We start from the raw sequence: 23,155 nt of genomic DNA, 5'->3' as shown, positions 1-23,155 counted from the left end.
CCCTGTAGACATCTCCCTCTCACCCACCTTCGGCTCCAGGCTGTGCTCTGCAGGCTCCCCTCACATCAAAGCTTGTTGAAAGCCTGTGTTCCTGCCAGAGGCCTGGATGCCTGTTTACTGGCACGAAGGAGCTCTAGCTAGTGGCAGCTGGAGGTGGAGATGAAAAAGGAGGAGAGAGGCCAGGGGTGCTCCGGGCCAGACCAACAGAGCCGGAATTGGTTCCTGGCGTCCAAGGTCATGAGGAAGAGAGGTACAGACGTGGGGAGTTCAGTAAGGGAGCCATCAGTGTGGGGAGGCACACATACAGAAATGCACAGATGTGAGCAGAGGAACAAGAAGAGACAAAGGGAAAGAGAGAGAGAGAGATGGGGGGGCCAGAGCCTGGGGGACCAGCAAGCCCTCCCAACCTCTCTAAGGCGCTATGGCTTACAGGGTGCTACTGTACTGGGGCAGAGAGCCTCTGGGGAGGATGAGGATGTGGGAATCAAAAGCCTGCCCTTTGGGGCGGCAGCGGAAGCCCAAGTCACCAAAGCAAGCAGCAGCTGGAAACCCTTAGCTTCCTCCACCGAGCTGAGCCCCGGGTGATTTGGGGCAGTACAAGGAACTGGAGGTGGGGAAGGAGCCCTCGGCACAGATCCAAGGATCCTGGTGTGAGGAAGAAGAAATGACCACCACCTGGGGGAGGGTCAATAGTGTCCCTAGCCTTCCCCAGGCATCTATACTGAATTTGGAGCCTAGGGAAGGGATATTCCAAATGGAGACTCCTTTACTCTCCGCTCGCCAAGGACATAGCTGGGGACAAGTCCGGGATAGGGGGGACAGTGGGAACCACTCTCAGACATAAGAGCGACCTTAGCGCACTCTCTCCCCTCAGCAACCCCATGCATGCCCCATGCTAGCTTGTAAACAGCTGCCCTCCTGAGCAGCCTCCACCCTCTGTTTCTGGAAATCTTCTCGATCTCTTCACTTCCTATCTCCCTGGTTAAAAAAAATTCTGTCAGAGACATCTAGCTGGCTCAGGTAGAAGATCATGCAACTTTTAATCTTAGGGTCGTGAGTTTGAGTCTCACGTTGGGTGTAGAGATTACTAAAAAAAAAAAATAAACTTAAAAAAAAAATTTCTGTCAAGTCCCTATCTTATGTTAGGCCCTGAGACATTACTCTTTCAGGCAGATGGAGTGATTAGAGATGGCATTTTTTTTTTTAAAGATTTTATTTATTTATTTGAGAGAGAGAGTATGAAATGGGGGAGGGTCTGAGAGAGAAGCAAACTCCCTGCTGAGCAGGGAGCCTGATGAGGGACTCCATCCGGGAACTCCAGGATCATGACCTGAGCTGAAGGCAGTCGTTGAACCAACTGAGCCACAAAGGCGCCCCCTAGAGATGGCATTTTTATATCATATCTGATATATCTATATATATATGGAGATATATATATATCCTCATTGGGAGGTCCATGTCCCCAGCACTCATCTGAGAACAACATCCCTGTCATGGGTCAGTGCCCAACGGGAAACAGAATCTGCCTCTGATGGCTCAAGAGACTCCAGAAAGGGGTTCTTCCCAGAGGTGGCAAGAGGGAATCAGCCAGCACATGGAGGCGCACCAGATGTTAACTGCAGCAGGCAGGATCTGGAAGGGGCAAGGGTGAAATAATGTTTCTGGAACCTAGGGAGGGTTTGAGCTGTGGATTGGGGGGCCACCTGACAGGAGCTACAGTCAGGGTGTGGGGAAAAGAAGGGGGAGGGAGGGAGTATAGCAATTGCCAGAAATTAGGCCTGAGTAGGAAGATAGTTAGGGAAAAGACCCCAACATCTTTCTCTGACCCTCCTGTCTCTCGTGGGTGCGTCCCACTGGCCAACCCCAGCTAGTAGCAGGGGAGCAAGGGAGCCTGTATGCCAGTCTGCAGAGATCAACCTCCTTGTAGAGAGCAGGGCAGGGAGGCTGAAGAACAGCCCAGGTGTGGGGAGGGGGTAGGGGGAGGGCAATTGTGAGCAGGGGCACAGGAGTAGGCAACATGGATTGGAGTGAGTTGGCTTCATCCAGGACAGGGTGGGCATAGACACATACTTAAATGATCCACTTTAGTAACACAATTAATATGTCGAGTACAGAAAAAAGTCAGTGATTTTCCCTCCTCCATTCAATTCAATTTGATCTAAGTTAACCAAACACACCCCAAATCCCTTCTCGACGCTCCAGCGGGTGCTGGCTGGACCCTCATCTTTATCTTGGAGGAGATCAAGCTTCCCAAACACTTCACCGTGAGATAGAAGGTGGACATGGCCTCGAGGGCATCAGCAGGGGCCTGTGGGAGTGGGCAGGGAGCTGCAGAGCTCAGTCAGCAAAGACGGGGCAGGGACAGAGAAACAGGTCTGGACACAGTCTCCTCTTGTCGAGCTTTGGACCAAGTTCACCCTGACACTGCCCCCAAGGCAGCCACCCCTCTGAGGCCTACTTGCAGTCTGGGCCTGGAGGGTAAAGATACCAGCCCTGTTCCCACCTGCCTTCCAGACATGATCTGGTGGCCTTTCTCCAGTCCCCACTCCCTCCATGTCATCTAGTCCCCTTCCCAAAGCTCTACACAGACCCTGTCCCGTCTCTGCTCAAAATTCAGCAGTTCCTCCCAGTCGTCTGCAGAGCAAAGCCCTGAGCTTCTAGCCTCCCTGGCAAGATTCTCAACCAGGCCTCAGATGCTTTCTCACATCCCACCCCCATCCTCCCTGAGTGCTCTCCAGACTCCCAGCTGGGAGCTGGGCCCTGCCCCCTGACAGGCTGCCTAACCTAGCTGTGGCACAGTGGGTTTCCCCCCTTTCCCTCTAACTTATGGTTTGCACACTTGAGCCTACACCAGTCACCTGGGCGGGTGGGGGGGGGCGTTGTGAAAACACAGCAGGCTAGACAACCCCCATCCCACCCCACCCCCAGTCTCTGATTCAGCAGGACTGGGGTGAGGCCTGAGAATTTGCATTTCTAACAAGTTTGACAGCTGCTGCTGATCCAGGACCACACTTTGAGAACAGATGCTCTGGGTGCCTGGGTGGCCCAGTCAGTTCGGTATCTGCCTTCGGCTTGGGTCGTGATCTCAGGCTCCCTGCTCACTGGGGGTCTGCTTCTCCCTCTCCCTCCACCTCTCCTCCCTGTTGGTGTTCTCTCTCTATCTCTCTCAAGTGAATAAATAAAATCTTTTAAAAAAGGAGAGAGAGAGAGAATCGCAGCTCTAACCTCACACTGCTCATTGTGCTGGATTCATTCAGAGCCTTTCTACACTCCCCAACCACCCCGCCCCAGCCGCCACCATCTCCGGAACTCACAGAAACCAACTCTGAAACTATTTTTCTGTTTTCCCTCAGAGGCCTTACAGGGCTGGTCTGAGCGTGAGCCGGGAGTTACCCTCCGTTCCTTCTCTCCCTCACCGCTCACAGTGTATCTGGCCCCCAGTCCTGGGAATTTGTCCTCAGTCGTGCCCCTCAGGACAGTCTTTTTCCACATTTCCATAGTTCTGACTTGTCTCAGTTCGGGCCTGTCTTCTCTCACCAGGATGGTCAGCACCTGGCCTCCTGTGCTTGGCCCTCCTCCAGCTTGTCCCCCCCACCCCCCCCACCCCCGTCACTGAAAAAGCTACTCTGCACACCAAATCATGTCCTTCTTGACATAAAGTCCTTTACTGGTTCCCCAGTGCCTAGGGTCATGGCCCCTCATGGCAACATGGCATTTGAGGACCTTCACGGCGTGGCCTGGCCCCCTATCTCTGTCACTACCAGTTTGCCACCTTCTCTGTGAATCCTTTTCTTTTCTTTTTTTTCTCTTTTTTTAAGATTTTATTTACTTATTTCACAGACAGATATCACAAGTAGGCAGAGAGGCAGGCTGAGAGAGAGAGGAAGCAAGCTCCCTGCCAAGCAGAGAGCCCGATGCTGGGCTCGATCCCAGGACCCTGGGATCATGACCTGAGCTGAAGGCAGAGGCTTTAACCCACTGAGCCACCCAGGCGCCCCTGTGAATCCTTTTCTGAGGCCACTTTGAGAACCTGCTCTGGCCACAGCCCTGTGTGGTACCTATGGGTGGTTAGGTCCCTGGCTGGGCTGTGTGGGTGCGATTGCCTGTCACCCCCTCATATCCCTTTGTGCTCTAGGCCCAGTAAGTGCCTACTGACTGATGATTGGTGTCTCCTTAGGCCCTGCCCTTTGTGCGGGGAAGGCCCAGGTCCCTGCTTCAGCAAGGCCGCCATGAATCTAGGAGCTGCTCTTAGGCATCTGCTCCTGGTGCTGGAGTTGGGTGAGTGCTCAGACTTGGGGTCCCGGTGGGAGGAGGGGCTGATTGGAAGATGCAGAGGTGAGGGGTTGGCCTTGAGGCCTGAGCTCCTTTTTTCCCACCTAGCGATGCTCCCCGTGGTCACTCAGGGGAGAGAAGTGGTGTTGGGGAAGGTGGGAGACACAGCCGAGCTGCCGTGCAGTGGTTCCGTGGGGCAGAACATAATCTTCAACTGGATGCAGTCCACGGTCAAGATCCTGGGGCGTCAGATCAACTTCTGGATCACAGGTAGGGTGGCCCAGCTCCCTGTCCAGGGAGGAAGACACCATGGACTGAACATGCCTGGTAAACTCTGAGATCCCCAGAGGGGTCTGGTTGACTGCTCAGGTGCGCCCTCCCAGTCCAGGGTTTTCCTGTGCCACCTGCGGTGGCCCCGGAGTGGCTCTCTGTGTCTGTTACAATTTCAGAATCTCAATGTCCATGGCCTTATTTTAGTAGATATTAGAGAAATAACGATCATATAAAACCTGTAAGTTCATGGATGTTATTGCTACAGACCTAGGATGATGTGTTTTTGCTTCCATTAAAAAGCAACAGAATGATTTTTTTTCTAGCTTTTTAAAGAGGAATTAAGATCTTTATACTTCTTAGGAACATATTTTGCAGTAAAGGAGTTTTACTGTCACATTCAGGTTTGCCCTCATGTTCGTCTTTAAATAATTCTTCTTTCTTGTGTGTATGGCCTCAAATCTTCAACATGAAGCACCATATGAGAAAACCTCATCAGCATGAAATGTGTTTTTGTAAATATGTTTTTTATTTTATAAGTTTGTTAGATTTATCATTGTTTGTACTTCATTGCTCATTTTTATTTTTTACTTTTTTTTTTAAGATTTTATTTTTAAGTAATCTCTACATTCAACGTAAGGCTTGAACTCGCAACCCCAAGACCAAGCATCATACACTTTACCAGCTGAGCCTACCAGATGCCCCTCATTGCTTATTTTTAGTATCTTTTTAATTACGAAAAATTTATATGTAACATATAGAAGAGTAGAATAATTAGATAATGAACCCCCATGTATCCCACTCAGCTTCAACAATTACCAATTCATGGTCAGTTAATGGTTTCCTTTCATCTACATCCCCAAACATCCACCACCACATTATTTTATAGCAAATACAAAACACTGTATCATCTAGTCTGTAAATACTCTAGTACATATCTCCAAAATGTAATGACTCTTTTTTTTCTTCCCCTCCTAAAATGTAATGACTCTTTTTAAAAAAGATTTTATTTATTTTGACAGAGTGAACACGAGCAGGGGAGAAGGGAGAGGGAGAGGCAGGCTCCCCAGCGAACAGGGAGCCGGATGTGGGGCTTGATTCCAGAACCCTGGCATTGTGACCTGAGCTGAAGGCAGATGCCCAACCCACTGAGCCACCCAGTGCCCCCAAAGTAATGACTCCTTAAAAACATATCCACAGTATCATTGTCACCCATTAAGAATGAAGAATAAGGGGTGCCTGGGTGGTTCAGTGGTTAAGCCTCTGCCTTTGGCTCAGGTCATGATCTCAGGGTCCTGGGATTGAGACCTGAATTGGGCTCTCTGCTCAGCAGGGAGCCTGCTTCCCATCCACCCCACCCCTGCCGCTGCCTGCCTCTCTGCCTACTTGTGATCTCTATCAAATAAATAAATAAAACCTTTAAAAAGAAAAAAAGAAAGAAGAATAATCCAGGGTGTGGATGCCTCCCTTAGTTGGGCATCTGCCTTCTGCTCAGGTTATAGTCCCGGGGTCCTGAGATCTAGTCCCATACCAGGCTCCTCGCTCAGCAGGGAGCCTTCTTCTCCCTCTGCCTTTCCCTGCTGTCCCCCCAGCTTGTGTTCTCTCTCTGTCAAATGAATAAATAAAATCTTTAGGGGCACCTGGGTGGCTCAGTGGGTTAAAGCGTCTGCCTTCGGCTCAGGTCATGATCCCAGGGTCCTGGGATAGAGCCCCACATCGGGCTCTCTGCTCAGCAAGGAGCCTGCTCCCCCCCCCCCCCTGCCTGCTTGTGATCTCTGTCTGTCAAATAAATGAACAGAATCTTTAAAAATAAATAAATAAATAAATAAATAAATAAATAAAACCTTTAAATAAAGAAGAAGAATCCCCTAATGATGATGCATATCCAGGCAGTATTCAAATTTTCCCAATTTCCTGTCATATTATATTTACATTTAGATTATTTGAATCAGGATTCAGAAAAAATTTATGCATGATATTTGGTTGATATGTCCCTTAAATCCCTTTGAGTTTATGTATTTACTCCCCCAGATTTTTTTCCCTCTTATCACTGATTGGTTGAAGAAATGAAGCAATTGTCTCATGAAATTTTGCACGTTTGAATAGGAACTGGCTGTGTTCCCATGGTGCGATTTAACATTCCTCTGTCCCTTGTATTGTCCTTAGATTGGTGCTTAAATCTAGAGACTTGATTAAGTTCACATTTAATTTTTTTAAAAAGATTGTACTTATTTGTCAGAGAGAGAGAGAGGGCATGAGGGAACACAATCAGGAGGAGTGGCAAGCAGAGGGAGAAGCAGGCTACCCGCCAAGCAAGGAGCCCGATGTGGGACTCAATCCCAGGACCCTGGGATCAGGACCTGATCAGGTGCTGAACTGACTGAGCCACCCAGGTGTCCCAGTAGTTTTTTGACAAGAATACCTCACAGGTGGAGTTTGGTACTACCAATTTCATCACATCAGGAGCTATGTAATGTCTATCACTCTTTTAGGGCTATTAAGATTAATTGATAGGTTCAAGTGTTAGCTGTAAGTGATAATTATAAAAACTTTTTTTGGTTTTTTAGTGTTTTTATAGTTGTCTTCCATTTATGTCAAATGCTACAGACATTCTGTTTATTATAGCGGTAACAACTTTCCTTTTATTTATTTATTTTTAAGAAAGAGAGCATGAGCCAGGGATGAGAGGGCAGAGGGAAAGGGAGAGAGAGAGAGAGAGAATCTTAAGCAGGGGCCACACTCAGTGCAGAAGCCGGATGTGGCCCTCAATCTCACGACCCAGAGATCATGACCTGAGCCAAAATCAAGAGTCAGATGCTTAATCGGCTGAGCCACCCAGGTGCTCCTAAACTGTCCTTGTAAAACAAATGTATTTAATCTAAAAAATGTGAAGGCATTTAAAGATGTTACATTAATAAGATAGGTAGATTTGGCCAAAATCATGTAGAAGATGTGTGAATGGTTGAAGTCTGGGAAACCTGGCTTTTGTCCAGGACTCTGACTTTACTAGTGAGGAAACTGAGGCCCAGGGAGAAGTCCCTGCCCAGAGTTTGTGCCAGGTTAAAGGCAGAGCTGGAGTTAGAGCTTTGGTCTTTCAACTTTCAGGCCTAGGCTCTCCTGGGGAAAGTTATCCTAGGTGCAATCAAAACTGAATTGGCCACTGTGCATAGAAAAGCACCTCTGTTGAGAATGGACATCTCTCGGGTGCCTGGGTGGTTCAGTTGGTTGAGTGACTGCCTTTGGCTCAGGTCATGATCCCGGAGTCCTGGGATCAAGTCCCATATCAGGCTCCCAGCTCCATGGAGAGTCTGCTTCTCCCTCTGACCTCCCCTCTCATGCTCTCTCACTCTGTCTCTCTCTCTCTCAAATAAATAAATAAATAAAATCTTTAAAAAAAAAAAGAAAGAAAGAAAAGAAAATGGACATCTCCTCTTCTTGCCTCCGTCCACTGGGAGAAAAATCCTGCGTTTTTGGCAAGGAAGTTCTTGCTGGGCCCCAGAGGGACGATTCAGACACCTCCCCACCCCGCCACCGTGTCCACTTTTCATGTTTAGACATGAAGAAAAGAGAATATTGGGCTGGATCTTTATTTATTTATTTATTTAAACCAAATCTGCTTTTCTTTTTTAATTTATTTTATTTTATTTTTTTTTAAAGATTTTATTTATTTATTTGACAGGCAGAGATCACAAGTAGGCAGAGAGGCAGGCAGAGAGAGAGAGAGAGACGGAAGCAGGCTTCCTGCGGAGCATAGAGCCCGATGCGGGGCTCGATCCCAGGACCCTGAGATCATGACCCGAGCCGAAGGCAGCAGCCCAAACCACTGAGCCACCCAGGCACCCCTGCTTTTCTTGTTTTAAATCTTATTTTTAATGTCTTTTTTTTTTTTTTTAAAGATTTTCTTTATCTTTTTGATAGAGATCACAAGTAGGCAGAGAGGCAGGTTGGGGGGGCAGGCTCCCTGCTGAGCAGAGAGCCCGATGTGGGGCTCAATCCCAGGACCCTGGGATCATGACCTGAGCCGAAGGCAGAGGCTTGACCCACTGAGCCACCCAGGCACCCCAGGGGCTGGATCTTTATTGATCCAAAGCCATTCCCTAAAATTAACAAAAACCCCAAACTCTGATCTCTTTCTGATATAGGCACACAAAGCAGAAATCAGCAGGTTAACGGCCCTTGGCTTGCCCATGTCCTCTTCATCAAACAGCTTCTTAAAGAGGACCCTATGGGGGACACCTGGGTGGCTCAGTTAAGCTTCTGCCTTTGGCTCAGGTCATGATCAAGGGGTCCTGGAATCAAGCCCCGAACTGGGCTTCCTGCTCAGTGGAGAGCCTTCTTCTCCTTCTCCCTCTGCCCCTCCCCCATGCTTGTGCTTTCTCTATCTTAAATAAATAAAATCTATCTTAAATAAATAAAATCTAATAAATAAATAAGAAGACTCTGTGATCATACTAACTTGTGTCCTCCCCTGGCCTATGGGCTCCTGATGCCCATTATGTAATTTTCACTCCTGGGCAGAGCTCAGAACACTCCCACAAACTCTGCAAGTGATTTTCTTGTCCTAGAATTCTATTCTGCTGAATTGCTTGAAATAGGCAGACTTTCAGCTGAGGCTTTATTTTTTATTAATTTTAACATTAAAATGAGTTGAAAAAGTAACACAGGTACATGGTAAACATTTAAAACCATGCAAACAATACCCAGTGTGTTGAAAACAAAATTCACCTGAGTAAATTCGGAGATCTATTTGGCTTTTTCCAGTGATTCCTAAATTGGGCAACATCCTGTCTAACAAACAGAAAAGAGCTCTGTAGAGCTGTAGAGAGGAAAGGTTTTTAAAGGCAGAAAAGGGGTGGGAAAAGGAAGGTTATTAGCAAAGAGTGCATTGTTTCAGGCAAGGTCACCTGCTTGAGGGGACAGAAGGGGTTTGTCAGGCAGATTTCCTCACTAGAGCCAACCAGGTAATTGCAGATTGACTCATTAAAGATTATGTTGCTGGGAAAAGTTGAAACTGCATTAGGTTAGGTATGAAGTCTTGGTTTGCTGATGTAGGGGTTAGCATAACTGACGCCATTTTGGTCCTGTTGGGTCTTTTTTCACAGTTCCCTTCTTTGATCACAGCTCTCAGCTAAACTGAGAGTGACATTAGCGGCTCTCCCAGCTCCTGCTCTGAAGTTCTTGAAGTTTCTGTTGATTCTTTGTCTGATACTCACAGGTCATGACTTCTCCCCCCTAATCTCTGTGACATTCATAGCTTATAACTTCAGGCTTACAATTTTGAAGTTGGTGGTTCTTTTTGTTCCTTTTCTGATGTTCCAGTCTTAAGGAGATCATTTGCTTGGTGGTTAGCAACAGCAAATATTTGGATCAATAAACTTTATTTGGATCAATAAAGATCCAGCCCTTTTCTTCATGTCCAAACGCAGAGAGTGGACACGTGTGCGTGTCTGAATCGTCCCTCTGGGGGCCACAGCAAGAACCTCCTTGCCAAAAATGGAGGTCTTTTCTCCCACTGGACAGAGACAGGAAGAGGAGACATCCATTTTCAAAGGCATCTAAACCCTTTGAGAGAGAGGCACCTGGGGGGCTCAGTCCCTTAAACATCTGCCTTTGGCTCAAGTCATGATCCTGGGGTCCTGGGATTGAGCTCTGGCTTGTGTTGGACTCCCCACTCAGCAGGGACTTTGGTTCTCCCTCTCCCTCTGCCCTTCCCCCTGCTCATGCCTTCTCTCTCTCTCTCAAATAAATAAATAAAATTAAAAAAAAAAAAAAAAACCAACAGCAACAAAGTAAAGTCTTTAAGAAGATACAGTGCACCAGGGAGACTACTATGATTATTATAAGCAGGAGAATTCCCAGTGTTTGGAGTGTACTTTGAAATCATGATCCCTAAGACCCAAACCAATAAAAATCAAACAAGGAAAAGAAAGACCCCATTAAAAGAGTCACCTTTTCAAGCCAAGTAGCTTGCTCAGTGACGTTATGTAACGGAGTTTCAGCTTCCCTAGAACTGTGAATCCAGGCTCAGCAGGTGGTACTGGCCAGTACAGACACTTCTTTGCTCAGCAAAGAGAAAATTAAAGTCTGCCTTATTATCAAGAATCACTTTGGGCAGAGAATCTAAGGATTTTTGTTGGTCAGCTATTATTTTAATAGTGGATTCTGTAATATTTTCAAGAGTGAGGAAGTTCCTGATTGTATCCTCATTTGCATTTAATACTAGCTGGGGAACACTGATCTACCAAGCTAATTTTGAATCAGGGATACCTACTGGTAATTCATGTTTGAGTCTGTGGTTCAGGACTGGAAAGGTGGCTATCATGGAGACCAGTGAAATTTAAGGGTCTATAGACCACATGGGTGGTTTTCTTCTGATTACCCTTGCCTGCTGTCTCTTCTCTAGGTTTGGGGTTTTTCACCAGAGACAGGGAAATGGACCAGGGGCTCTCTAGCGTCATGGATAGATCAGAATTTTTTATGACAATTCCAGCAGGCTGAAGGGTTACCCCCTTTAGCAATGACCTGGGAGATCCAGATGATCTCCAAGCCAATGCCAATTTTTCCAAGCCAATGCCAGAGTAAAGGAAAGAGAGGAAGAAAGAGTGTCATGTTAAGCTTAAGTGTGAAGTTTTTTTTTTTAAAGATTTTATTTATTTATTTGACAGAGAGAGATCACAAGTAGGCAGAGAGGCAGGCAGAGAGACAGAGAGAGAGAGAGAGGAAGAAGCAGGCTCCCCGCCAAGCATAGAGCCCAATGCGGGGCTTGATCCCAGGACCCTGGGATCATGATTTGAGCCGAAGGCAGAGGCTTTAACCTACTGAGCCACCCAGGTGCCCCTAAGTGTGAAGTCTTGATCTAGCTTCTTGGGTGGGAGCAATTTATCTCAAAGTCTGCTACTCCTCTTCTTAGATAATTTGATTTTGAGGTCTCCAGCTAAAAGATTTTAAGGTGCACAGGGCCAGGTGGCAGGTGGAAACTTCCTCAGCTGTAAGACATGTCCCCAAGGCTCAGGTCCCTGAAGTTTGGCTGCCATCTGGGTAGCAAAGAGGACCTGATTTAGTACCATCCAAGGAGATTCAAAGGCAGTCTTTGTTCTCAGTGATTCCAAATCAAAAGGAGGAAAGAAAATTGGAAATGTTAGTTTGGAGAGTTGCAGCCAGATATTTGAGGACTCTAGAAGAATTCAGGACCCAGTGCAATATACAGGTATGTAAGAAAACCTCAAAGAAAATTAATAGGGTTTGAATCTAATATGGACAAAAGTGCAAGCATAATTTTTGTCTCTATAGTTAGCCCCATTTTTATCAAAGATAATCACAATAAAACTAATTTGTTTGCATTAAACTTGGTCTGATTATTTATATAAGTGCTGCATGAATAGTGATTGACCATATAAACTTTTTTTTAAAGACTGCTTTGCTGGAACCTTATGAATAAGGTACCAGCTCAGTTTTTTCAAGGGGCTTTTTTTGGCTTCATAAAGTCAACCTTATTTTTTTTAATTAATTACTTTTATTAACATATAATATATTATTTGCCCAGGGATAAATGTTGGTGAATCATCAGTCTTACACAATTCACAGCACTCACCATAGCACATACCCTCCACAACATCCATCACCCAGCCACCCTCTCTCCACCTCCCGCCACAGCAACCCTCAGATTGTTTTGTAAGATTAAGAGTCTCAGATGTACAGATGTACCTCTGGCTTGGCAGAGGTACAAATACATTTTACAGTTTCTAGAAATATATGCTTTCTTTTTTTAAATAAAGATTTTATTTATTTGTTTGACAGAGAGAGAACAAGAGAGGGAACACAAGCAGGGGGAGTGAGAGAGGGAGAAACAGGCTTGAAACCTGATATTGGGCTTGATCTCAGGACCTTAGGATCAGGACCTGAGCCAAAGGTAGACCCTTATTGACTGAGCCACCAGGTGCCCCACAAACAAGTTTTTTTAACAGCGATAACAGGAACTTATTTGACTAGTTCACCCAGGTAGAATAAAAGTTGTGTGTCTGCATTGTTTTTTATATTTATTTATTTAAGATTTTATTTATTTGACAGAGAGAGAGACACACACAGGGAGAGAGGGAACAAAAGCAGGGGGAGTGGGAGAGAGAGAAGCAGGCTGTCTGCTGAGCAGGGAGCCTGATGTGGGGCTTGAGCCCAGGACCCTGGGATCATGACCTGAGCTGAAGGCAGACGCTTAATGACTAAGCCACCCAGGTGCCCCTGTTTTTATTTTTTTAATTTTTAAATTTTTAAAAAAGATTTTATTTATTTGAGAGAGAGAGAGAGAGAGAGAGAGAGAAAGCATGAATAGGGAGAGGGAGAAGCAGACTCCCCACTGAGCAGAGACCCTCTCCTCCCCACTCCACCTCTCCACCCACCTACCCTGCCCCTGCAACATGGGGCTCTATCCCAGGACTCTGAGACCATGACCTGAACCTAAGGCAAACGCTTAACTGACTGAGCCGCCCAGGCACCCCTGCACTGTTTTTAATGTTGATAATTCTACAGACATGTCTATTTTAATTAAACCAACAATTGTAAACTAGCTTTTAATTACTAAAGATTACCTCAGATCATGTGAACCTGAAAAGTGTTTGGTTTAATTTTTACTACATTTCTAATAACTTTGGGAATATATAATTCATATAGGCACTTAATTTTCTTTAGCCCCATTAAATAGAGTTCTTCCACAAATTAATTTTGACAATTCCATCTGGAGGTAGAAAATGCCACACATATATATAGATATAGACACATGTAAACATCCATACAGATGCAAAGACCTTATAGTTTGCAATTTTCAGTTACTTCCATGAGATGGGTATGATAATGCAAAACTTACTAGCTTATAATGAACAGTTGGAAAAAGTTAAGATTACCTGCTCGGATGGCTAAAGCTTTTTATAAATATTAGTGGTGAGGGGTGCCTGGGTGACTTAGTGGGTTAAGCCTCTACCTTAGGCTCAGGTCATGGTCTCAGGATCCTGGGATTGCATCTGGCTCTCTTCTCAGTGGGGAGCCTGCTTTCCCCTCTCTCTCTGTCTGCCTCTCTCCCTACTTGTGATCTCTCTCTCTCTCTGTCAGATAAATAAATAAAATCTTAAAAATATATATTAGTGGTGAGACACAATCTTTTTCATTTGTCCAAGTCTCATTTCTCCCCCTTTTGCTTTTCTTCTGAAGAATTACCTCCCTAAAGTTTATAGATAGGCAGAATACTTACATCTCAAAGGCACAGGGAAAGAATGCAAGTTCCCCTAAGAAGAATTATTTCCTGAAGCCAAAAATTTTTACAGTACTTACAAGCCTTTTGAGATAAATAGGGAAGGTTTGGGGATTGATATAAGAATAGGTGGATTTTGCACTATTTCTAGAGAAGGTAAAGGCAGCTGCTCTCAATTCCCCAAGGAACTGGGTTGTAGCCTAAATGATAGCGAGAAACCCACCTGGCCATCCAATCACGTTATCTTCAAATTGCTCCAGAACCCTCTCCGGACACAAAGTTTCATCTTAGCATAAGGGAGAAGGCTGAAAAACTTAAAAGAAATCCTTTTAGGATTGCCTGGGTGGCTCAGTCGGTTAAGCATTTGACTTCAGCTCAGGTCATGATGTCAGGGTTCTGGAAAGGAGCCCGCAGACTCTGCTCTCAGCAGGGAGTCTACCTGTCCCTCTACCCCTCCCCCAGGGCTTGCTCTCTCTATCAAATCAATAAATAAAATCTTTTTAAAAATCCTTTTAAAGCCCCTTGGACTCTAGAGGTAGCCACAAAGAGGGTGCAAGAGATATTTTATTTTCTTTCCCTACTCCATACTACACTCAGAGATACAGAACTGACTCTGGTAGGAGTTCTCACCTTGAGCTGGCTTCTGCCAGTTTTTCCAGGATCCCATCTGTATGGAGCTTGGGTATCTACCAGAATTTGGCAAAGTTTTCCAAAAGCTTTAATTTTAGTTTTCCCTTGGCTGCTTCAAGTGAATAACATGGCCCTTTACTAAAAAAATCCCATAGAGTCCCAATGACTCTGGGAGGGGTCCAGACAGACAAAAGGGAGGGGCTCCCTTTTGAGGATAGTATGGGGGTATCTGTAAGGTCACTCAGCTGGCCGACTTTTATTTACGGTCTTGTAGTCTCTTCAGAGTGGAAAGCCAGTTCAGGCGGAGGATTACTAGAATGAGCACTCAAATAAAGGACCGAGGGGCTCAGTAAGAGTTACATCACTCTTATAGTCCTTTGTTTTAGGAATACCTTTTAAGGAAGACATTTTGGAATTTTGAAACTTTTTTTTTTTTAATCATGATAAGTGTACTCTTTAATCCCACCCCCTAGTTCCCCCATCCCCCCAACTCCTCCCCTTTGGTAACCATCAGTTTGTTCTCTCTAGTTAAGAGCCTACTTCTTGGTTTCTCTCTTTTGTTCTTTGCTTGTTTGTTTTGTTTCTTAAATTCCACCTACAAGTGAGATCATATGGTGTTTGCTTTTCTCTGACTGACTTATTTTGCTTAGTATAATACTCTCCAGTTTCATCTGTGTTGTTCCAAATGGCAAGATTTCATTCTTTTTTGTGACTCAATAATATTCCATTATATATATACCATATCTTCTTTATCCATTCATCTATCAATGGACACTTGGGCTGCTTCTATATCTTGGCTAGTGTACATAATGCTGCAGTAAACATAGGGGTGAATGAATCCCTTTGAGTTAGTGTTTTTGCATTTTTTTAAAGTTTTATTTATTTATTTATTTTGTAACCTCTGTATCCAACATGGGACTCAAACTCATGACTCTGAGATCAAGAATCACATGCTTTTCTAACTGAACCAGCCAGGCACCCCATGTTCTTGTATTTTGGGGTAAATACCTAGGAGTGCAATTCCTGGGTTGGAAGGTAGTTGTATTTCTAATTTTCTGAGGAACCTCCATATTGTTTTCCACAGCGGCTGCACCAGTTTGCATTCCCACTAACAGTGCAAGAGGGTTCTTTTTCCTCCACGTACTCACCAACACTTGTTGTTTCTTGTGTTTTTGAGGTTTGATTTAGCCATTCTGACAGGTGTGAGGTGATAATACATTGTAGTTTTGATTTGCATTGATTTGTATTTCCCTGATGATGAGTGATATTGAGCATCTTTTCATGTGTCTGTTGGCCATCTGTATGTCTTCTTTGGAGAAATATCTGTTCATGTCTTTTGCCCATTTTTTAATTGGACTGTTTGATTTTGGGGCACTGAGTTGTATCAGTTCTTTATATATTTTGGTTATGAATCCTTTATCAGATATGTCATTTGTAAATACCTTCTTCCATTTCATAGGTTGCCTTTTAGTTTTGTTAATTGTTTCCTTTGCTGTGCAGAAGCTTTTTATTTTGATATAGTCCCCATAGTTTATTTTTGCTTTTATTACCCTTGCCTCAGGAGATATCTCTAGAAAAATGTTGCTATGGCCAGTGTCAGAGAGATTACTGCCTATGCTCTCTTCAAGGATTTTTATGGTTTCATGGTGGGTGGGAGATGGACTAAATGGGCGATGGGCATTAAGGAGGGCACTTGTTATGATGAGCACTGGGTGTAATATGTAACTGATGAATCATTAAATTCTACTCCTGAAATCAATATTATACTATATGTTAACTAAATAGAATTTAAATTAAAATTTAGGAGGGAAGGGTTTTAATGGTTTCAAGTCTTACATTTAGGACCTTTTTTTTTTTAAGATTTTATTTATTTATTTCTCAGAAAGAGAGAGAGGGCATGAGTGAACACAAGCAGGGGGAGCAGCAGTCAGAGGGAGAAGCAGGCTCCCTGCTGAGCAAGGAGCCTGATGTGGGACTCAATCCTAGGACACTGGAGTCATGACCTGAGCTGAAGGCAGGTGCCCAACTGACTGAGCCAGCTAAATGATGATATAATTGCAGTTATTTCTGGGTTTTTTGCTCTATTCCACTGATCTATGTGTCTATTTTTATGCTAGTACCATACTGTTATAATTATTACCACTTTGTAAAATAATATGAAGTCAGGTATTGTGATACCTCCAGGTTTTTTTTTTTTTTTTTCAAGATTCCTTTGGCTATTTGAGGTATTTTGTGGTTTCACACAAATTTTAGGATTGTTTGTTCTAGCTCTGTAAAAATCGCTATTGGTATTTTCATAAAGATTGCATTAAATCTATAGATTGCTTTGGGTGGTACAGACAATTCATTTTATTAAATTTTTTGTTGTAATTTTATTTAATTTTTAAGTAATCTCCATACCTAACATAGGGCTTGAACTCATGACCCCAAGATCAAGAGTTGCATGCTCCTGACTGAGCCAGCCAGATGCCTTAGTATAGATGTTTTAAAAATACTTGTTCTTGGGGCACCTGGGTGGCTCAGTGGGTTAAAGCCTCTGCCTCTGCCTTTGGCTCAGGTCCTGATCCCAGGGTCTTGGGATCAAGCCCCGCAAAGGGCTCTCTGCTCAGCAGGGAGCCTGCTTCCTCCTCTCTCTCTGCCTGCCTCTGTGCCTACTTGTGATCTCTGTCAAATAAATAAATAAAATCTTTAAAAAATATATTTGTTCTTCCAATCCATGAGCATGGAATGTCTTACCATTTCTTTGCCTCATCTTGAATTTTTTTCATCAGTGTCTCATAGCTTTCAGAGTACACGTCTTTCACCTCTTTGGTTAAGTTTATTCCAAGATATTTTATTGGTTTTGGTGCAGTTGTAAATGGGATTGTTTTCTTAATTTCATATTCTGCTGCTTTATTAGTATATAAGAATGCAACAGATTTCTGCACATTGATTTTGTGTCCTACAATTTTACTGAATTCATTTATCAGTTCTAGTGTTTTTTTGGTGGAGTCTTTAGGTTTTTCTATATATAGCATCATGTCATCTGCATATAGTTTTACTTCTTCCTTACCAATTTGGATGCCTTTTATTTATTTAGGTTGTTTAATTGCTGTGGCTTGGACTTATAGTATTATGTTGAATAAAAGGGGTAAGACTAAACATCCTATGGCCCAGAAGCCATAAATATCTATGAAAATGATCAAATCTTACTAAAAACAACCTAAGATTGGGGTGCCTGGGTGGCTCAGTTGTTAAGCATCTGCCTTTGGCTTGGATCATGATGCCAGGGTCCTGGGATCCTGCTCCCTGCTGGGTGAGAAGCCTGCTCCTCCCTCTCCCACTCCCTCTGCTTCTGTTCCCTCTCTCACTGTGTCTCTCTCTGTCAAATTAAAAAAAAAAATTAAAAAGAAAGAAAGAAAGGGGTTCCAAGGAGCTGTACAAAAGGATAGGTTTTAAAGGCAGAGAGTGGGCCAAAGAAAAGTTTATTAGCAGAGAGTGCAAGTTTCAGGCAAGGTCACCCTCCTAAGAGGGACAGAAAGGGTGTATCAGGCAGACTTCCTTACTAGTGCTGACCAGGTAGGTAACTCTAGACTGACTGGTGAAAGATTACATTCCTAGGAGAGTCTTGGTTGGCAGATGTTAGGATTAGGCTTAAGTGACTCCATTTTGGGCCTTTTGTCTCATTTTTAATGAGTAATAGTAAATTGTCCTCTATTCTTTTTTTTTTTTTTTAAGATTTCATTTATTTATTTGACAGAAGGATAGAGATGACAAGTAGGCAGAGAGGCAGGCAGAGGGAGAGGGGGAAGCAGGCTCTCTGCTGAGCAAGAAAGCCCAATGTGAGACTCGATCCCAGGACCCTGAGATCATGACCTGAGCTAAAGGCAGAGGTTCAACTCACGGGGCCATCCAGGTGTCCCAAATCTTTCTCTACTCTTGATTTTATTTCTCAGTTACCTTCTCCAGAGGCAACATTTTTTAAAAGATTTTTTAATTAATTGATTTATTTGACAGAGAGAGAGAGATCATAAGCAGGCAGAGAGGCAGGCAGAGAGAGGGGGAAGCAGGCTCCCTGCTGAGCAGAGAGCCCAATTGAGCTCAATACCCAGACCCTGAGATCATGACCTGAGCCTAAAGCAGAGGATTAACCCACTGAGCTACCCAGGTGCCCTAGAGAAGCAACTTTTAACCAGTTTTTGTGTTTCCTTCAAGAGATGATCTATCCATATATGTATACAGTCCCTTCTTCTCTTACATAAAATAAATTCATCATATACATGTATGTATATATGTATATGTATGCATTGAGTGCTTACAAGTACCAAGTAATGTTCTACATTAGATGCTGGGGATATAATATAGTGGAAAACAAGAGACCTTCAGGTAGTGCTTCTAACCTTGCTTTCTTTCTTTTAAATTAGATATTTTGAAGGTTGTTCTATATTCATATGCATGTGTGTTTATATATCTATATCTGTCTGTCTCTATTTCTACCTCATTTCTTTTCAGTGACTGTGAGTTCTTTTTCATAATTATACCATGATTTATTTGACTGACCCATATTGTCGCACATTCAGGCTGTTTTCAGTTTATTGCTATCACAAACAGTGAATCAAACTGTGTATCTCCGAACACATATGCAAATGTGTCTTCGTAAGATAAATTCCTAGAAGTGAAATTGGTGGACCAGGTCAGCTTCATCTTTAGATATCTTTGTGTTATGCAAATTTTTTTCAAATGGCATCTGCTATACAATTTGACTATATATTAATTTGCACCTTCCAATACGTTACTTCCTTTATGTAAATTTTATTGATGTTACTGTTTTTTTCCTCCACATTTAAGAAGTATTGCATACTCATTACAGAATATTTGGCAAATGCAAAAAAGAATAAGGAAGAAAATCAAGTGCATGCATACTTCCACCATTCAGAGATATCCTCTGTTAACATTTTGATATATTTCTTTCCAAGCTTTGTTCAGTGTGGATAATGTAATAGATATATTTTTACATAGATGATATCATGCTGTATTACCTTTTATCTTACTCCTCCATAACATTTTATCATGATGGGACAATCAATTATTAGACTAATTTTTAAAAATAATCTCCCAAAGTTTAACAAATACAAAATTATAACTCTTTTATGTAGTAATAGCTACTCTGGAAAATTTACTTGACAGAAATAAGATTGTGAATAGTTCATGATATTTGTGCAAGGATGTTGTTATAAGCATTGCTTATAATACACAAGAATAAAATTCAACTAAATATCCATTGATGAGGAAAGAATTGAACTATGGTACAATGATGGAAAATTATTCAGGTAATGAAAAAAATAAGGGCTTTTAGGAGAATGGAGTAGACATATGTATTAGTCAGCTTAGGCTGCCATAACAAAATACCATAAACTAGGGGGCTCCAACAATGGAAATTTATGTTTTCACTGTACTATAGGCAAGAAGTTCAAGATTAGGGTGTCAACACCGTTGGGTTCTGGAAAGAACTCTCTTCCTGGCTTACAGGTAGTGCCTTCTTGTTGTGTCTTCACATAGCAGAGACAGAGAGGAAGAAAGCTCTCTGGCATCTTTTCTTATAAGGGCACAAATTCCATCATGAGGACCTCATGACCTCATACAAATGTAAATCTAATTACCTTTCAAAGGCCCCATCTCCAAATACCAGCACACTGAGTGTTCAAACTACAACATATGAATGGGGGGCAGGGGGATACAGTGCAGTCCATAGTAACTTACTTTGTGCTAAGCACACTAAGTACAATAGAAAACCCTGGACACAGAACTAACATAAGAAGACTCTGAAAGCTGTAGAGAAGAGGACAGACTGGTAGAGACCCCAGTGTCAGAGGAACAACAAGGTGGTGTGTTTTCTTTTACCTTGTATATTCTAATCTTGGAACTAAAGAAGTCAGCAGCTTGGAAACCTTAATGGACACAGACAAAAATAAGCTTCAACAAAAAGCCTGCTCTCTCTAACTAGGGGACCAGAAAAGGAGCAACCTAGAAAGACAAAATACTTTTAGATAACTGCTCTCCTTCTGTCAATCACCAGAAGAAAAACAGTGGCTCCTTCCCATGCCAGAAGAGGCTGAGTAGGGAGCCTAAACTTCTACCCTCCTGGGGCTATTGAGGCACCCCAATACCCCCACAGGTCCCAGTAGAAACCTGGGCCATTCATTCCCTTCAGCCAGTGGCAAGTGTTCTCAACCTCCTGCACAGTCAGTAAAGATCACATAAGAAACCTGGATTTCACCTCCACCCAGCAGACATGGGGCACCCCTGCTTGCTGGATGGTTTTCAGAGGAGGTCTAGTAGAGAGTCAAGACTTGCACCATCACTCCGCAATAACAAAGCCACAATCATAGGATTTATGGAGACCATGTAGGCAGCTAGAAATTCTACCCCTGCCCAGTTATAAGGAGCATCCCTTTCTAGTGGCAAAGGAGAATGAGAGGGAAACCTAGATTTCTATCTCTATCTGGCATTAGTAAGCTAGCACCACTCTCTTCCCTTGTTAGAGTGATGTCAAAGAAAGCCAGTTAAGATAGAAGGCTCAAATAAGATCCAAAATCTCATTACATAACACTCACATGTCCAGGTTCCAATAAAAAGTCATTCATGAAGGGCACCTGCCTGGCTCAGTCAGAGGAGCATGTGATTTTTGATCTCAGGACCATGGGTTCAAGTCCCACATTAGGTGTAGAGATTACAAAAAAAAAAAAATAAATGAACTAAAAAAAAAAGTTATTTTTTAAAAAATCATTCATGATACCCAAAACCAGGAAGATCTCAAGTGGGATGAAAAAAAAGAATCAGTGAATGTCCACACTGAGATGAAAGAGATATTGGAATTCTGCGACAAAGATTTTAAAGCAGTCACAGTAAAAGATCCTTCGGCAAGCAATTACAAACATACTTGAAACCAATGAACCAAGAAGTAAAAGATATAATAAAAGAAGAACACATGGAAATTTTGGAACTGAAAAATATAACAACCAAAGCACAAAGATCAGTGGATGGACTCAACAACAAAATGAAAAGGGTAGAGGAGGGAGCCAGTGAGCTGCAAAATAGAATAGTAGAAATTGTGCAGTCTGGGGGTGCCTGGGTGGCTCACTCATTAAGTGTCTGCCTTCCATCAGGTCATAATCCCAGGGCCCTGGGATCAAGCTCCACATCGGGCTTCCTGCTCAGCGGAGAGCCTGCTTCTCCCTCTCTCACTCCTCCTCCTTTTTCCCTCTCTGTCTCTTTCTGGCAAATAAATAAAAAAAAAATTATGCAATCTGATCAACAGAGAGAAAAAAAACTGGGAAAAAAATGAACAAAGCCTAGGGACCTGTGAGACTATAACAGATGATCTAGTATTTGTGTCAATGGAGTCCCATAAGGAGAGGAAAAAGAAAATGGGGCTGAAAAAACATTTGAAAAAAAAAATGGCTGAAATGTCCCAAATTTGGTAAGATATTTAGCCTATAGATTCCCTCTCTCTCTGTCTTTCTCTCTGTCAAGTAAATGAATAAAATCCAAACAAAATAATATTTGAAATTATGCAGTGTGTTCTCTGACCACATGGAATCAAACCAGAAATCAATAACGGAAATCTAACAGGAAAATCTCCACACACTTGAAAACAACACCTTTTCAGTATTCTGTGGGTCAGTAGTGAAGTCTCAAGAGAAAAAGAAAAGCACATTAAATTGAGTAAAAAAACTTTTTTTTAAAAGATTGTATTTATTTATTTTTTAGAGAGCAGGGAGGAAATTGGGGGTGGAGCAGAGGGAGAGGGAGAGAGAGAATCTTTATTTTTCTTTTTTTAAGATTTTATTTATTTATTTGACAGAAAGAGATCACAAGTAGGCAGAAAGGCAGGCAGAGGGGGAGGAGGAAGCAGATTCCCCACTGAGCAGAGATCCTGATGCAATTTGGGGTTCCATCCCAAGACCCTGAGATCATGACCTGAGCCAAAGGCAGGGGCTTAACTCACTGAGCCACCCAAGCACCCCAAGAGAGAGTATCTTAAGTAGGGTCCATGCCCAGAGTGGAGCCTCACAGGAGGATCGGTCTCACAACCCTGAGATCATGACCTGAGCCAAAATCAAGAGTCAGACGTTTAACCAACTGAGCCATTCAGGGGCCCCAAACTGAGTGAAAATTTAAAGTTAAAAAGCATCTAAAAAAATCTTACAACTCATATTATACTTAATAATGAAAGACTGAATGCTTTCCTCTAAGAATCGGAACAGAGCAAAGATATCTGCTTTAGTCCCTGTATTCAACATAGTACTGCAACCCCTAGCCAGTGCAATAAGGCAAGAAAAGTATACAAAAGAAATAGTAATTAGAAAAGAAGAAATAAAACTGTTCTAATTTGCAAATGACAAAGAATCTATATTTTTAAAAAAAACTCTTAGAATCGACCTATGAGTTTAGTAAGGTTACAGAAGTTAAGATGGGGGCGCCTCGGCGGGTCAGTCATTAAGCAGCTGCCTTCGGCTCAGGTTGTGATCCCAGGATTCTGGGATCCAGTCGGATCGGGCTCTTTGCTCAGTGGGAAGGCTGCTTCTCCTTCTCCCATTCCCCCTGTTTGTGTTCCCTCTCTTGCTGTGTCTCTCTGTCAAATAAATAAAATCTTAAAAAAAAAAAAAAAAAAGAAGAAGAAGAAGATGAGCAGGGTGCCTGGGTGGCTTAGTGGGTTAAAGCCTCAGCCTTTAACCCATGTCATGGTCTTGGGGTCCTGAGATC

General features: G+C 43.2%; 1 protein-coding gene across 4 annotated transcripts in view; it reads left to right on the top strand.

Annotated features, from left to right (window-relative positions):
• CD4 (CD4 molecule) overlaps nt 1-23,155 on the top strand; it is a 39,809-nt gene that overhangs the window by 3,160 nt on the left and 13,494 nt on the right. For all 4 annotated transcript variants that reach the window (XM_082742612.1, XM_082742613.1, XM_082742614.1 and 1 more), the window contains exons 3-4: nt 4,178-4,278; nt 4,381-4,542. In XM_082742612.1, coding sequence (XP_082598738.1) covers nt 4,230-4,278; nt 4,381-4,542 — 211 coding nt within the window. In that variant the 5' untranslated portion in view covers nt 4,178-4,229. The remainder of the gene's footprint in view (nt 1-4,177; nt 4,279-4,380; nt 4,543-23,155) is intronic.

The sequence above is a fragment of the Mustela nivalis genome, assembly GCF_964662115.1.
Source record: "Mustela nivalis genome assembly, chromosome: 7".
NCBI classification, from domain to species: Eukaryota; Metazoa; Chordata; class Mammalia; order Carnivora; family Mustelidae; genus Mustela; species Mustela nivalis.
Note: the sequence above shows the minus strand (reverse complement) of the source record. Positions and strands in the feature narration are given on the sequence as shown.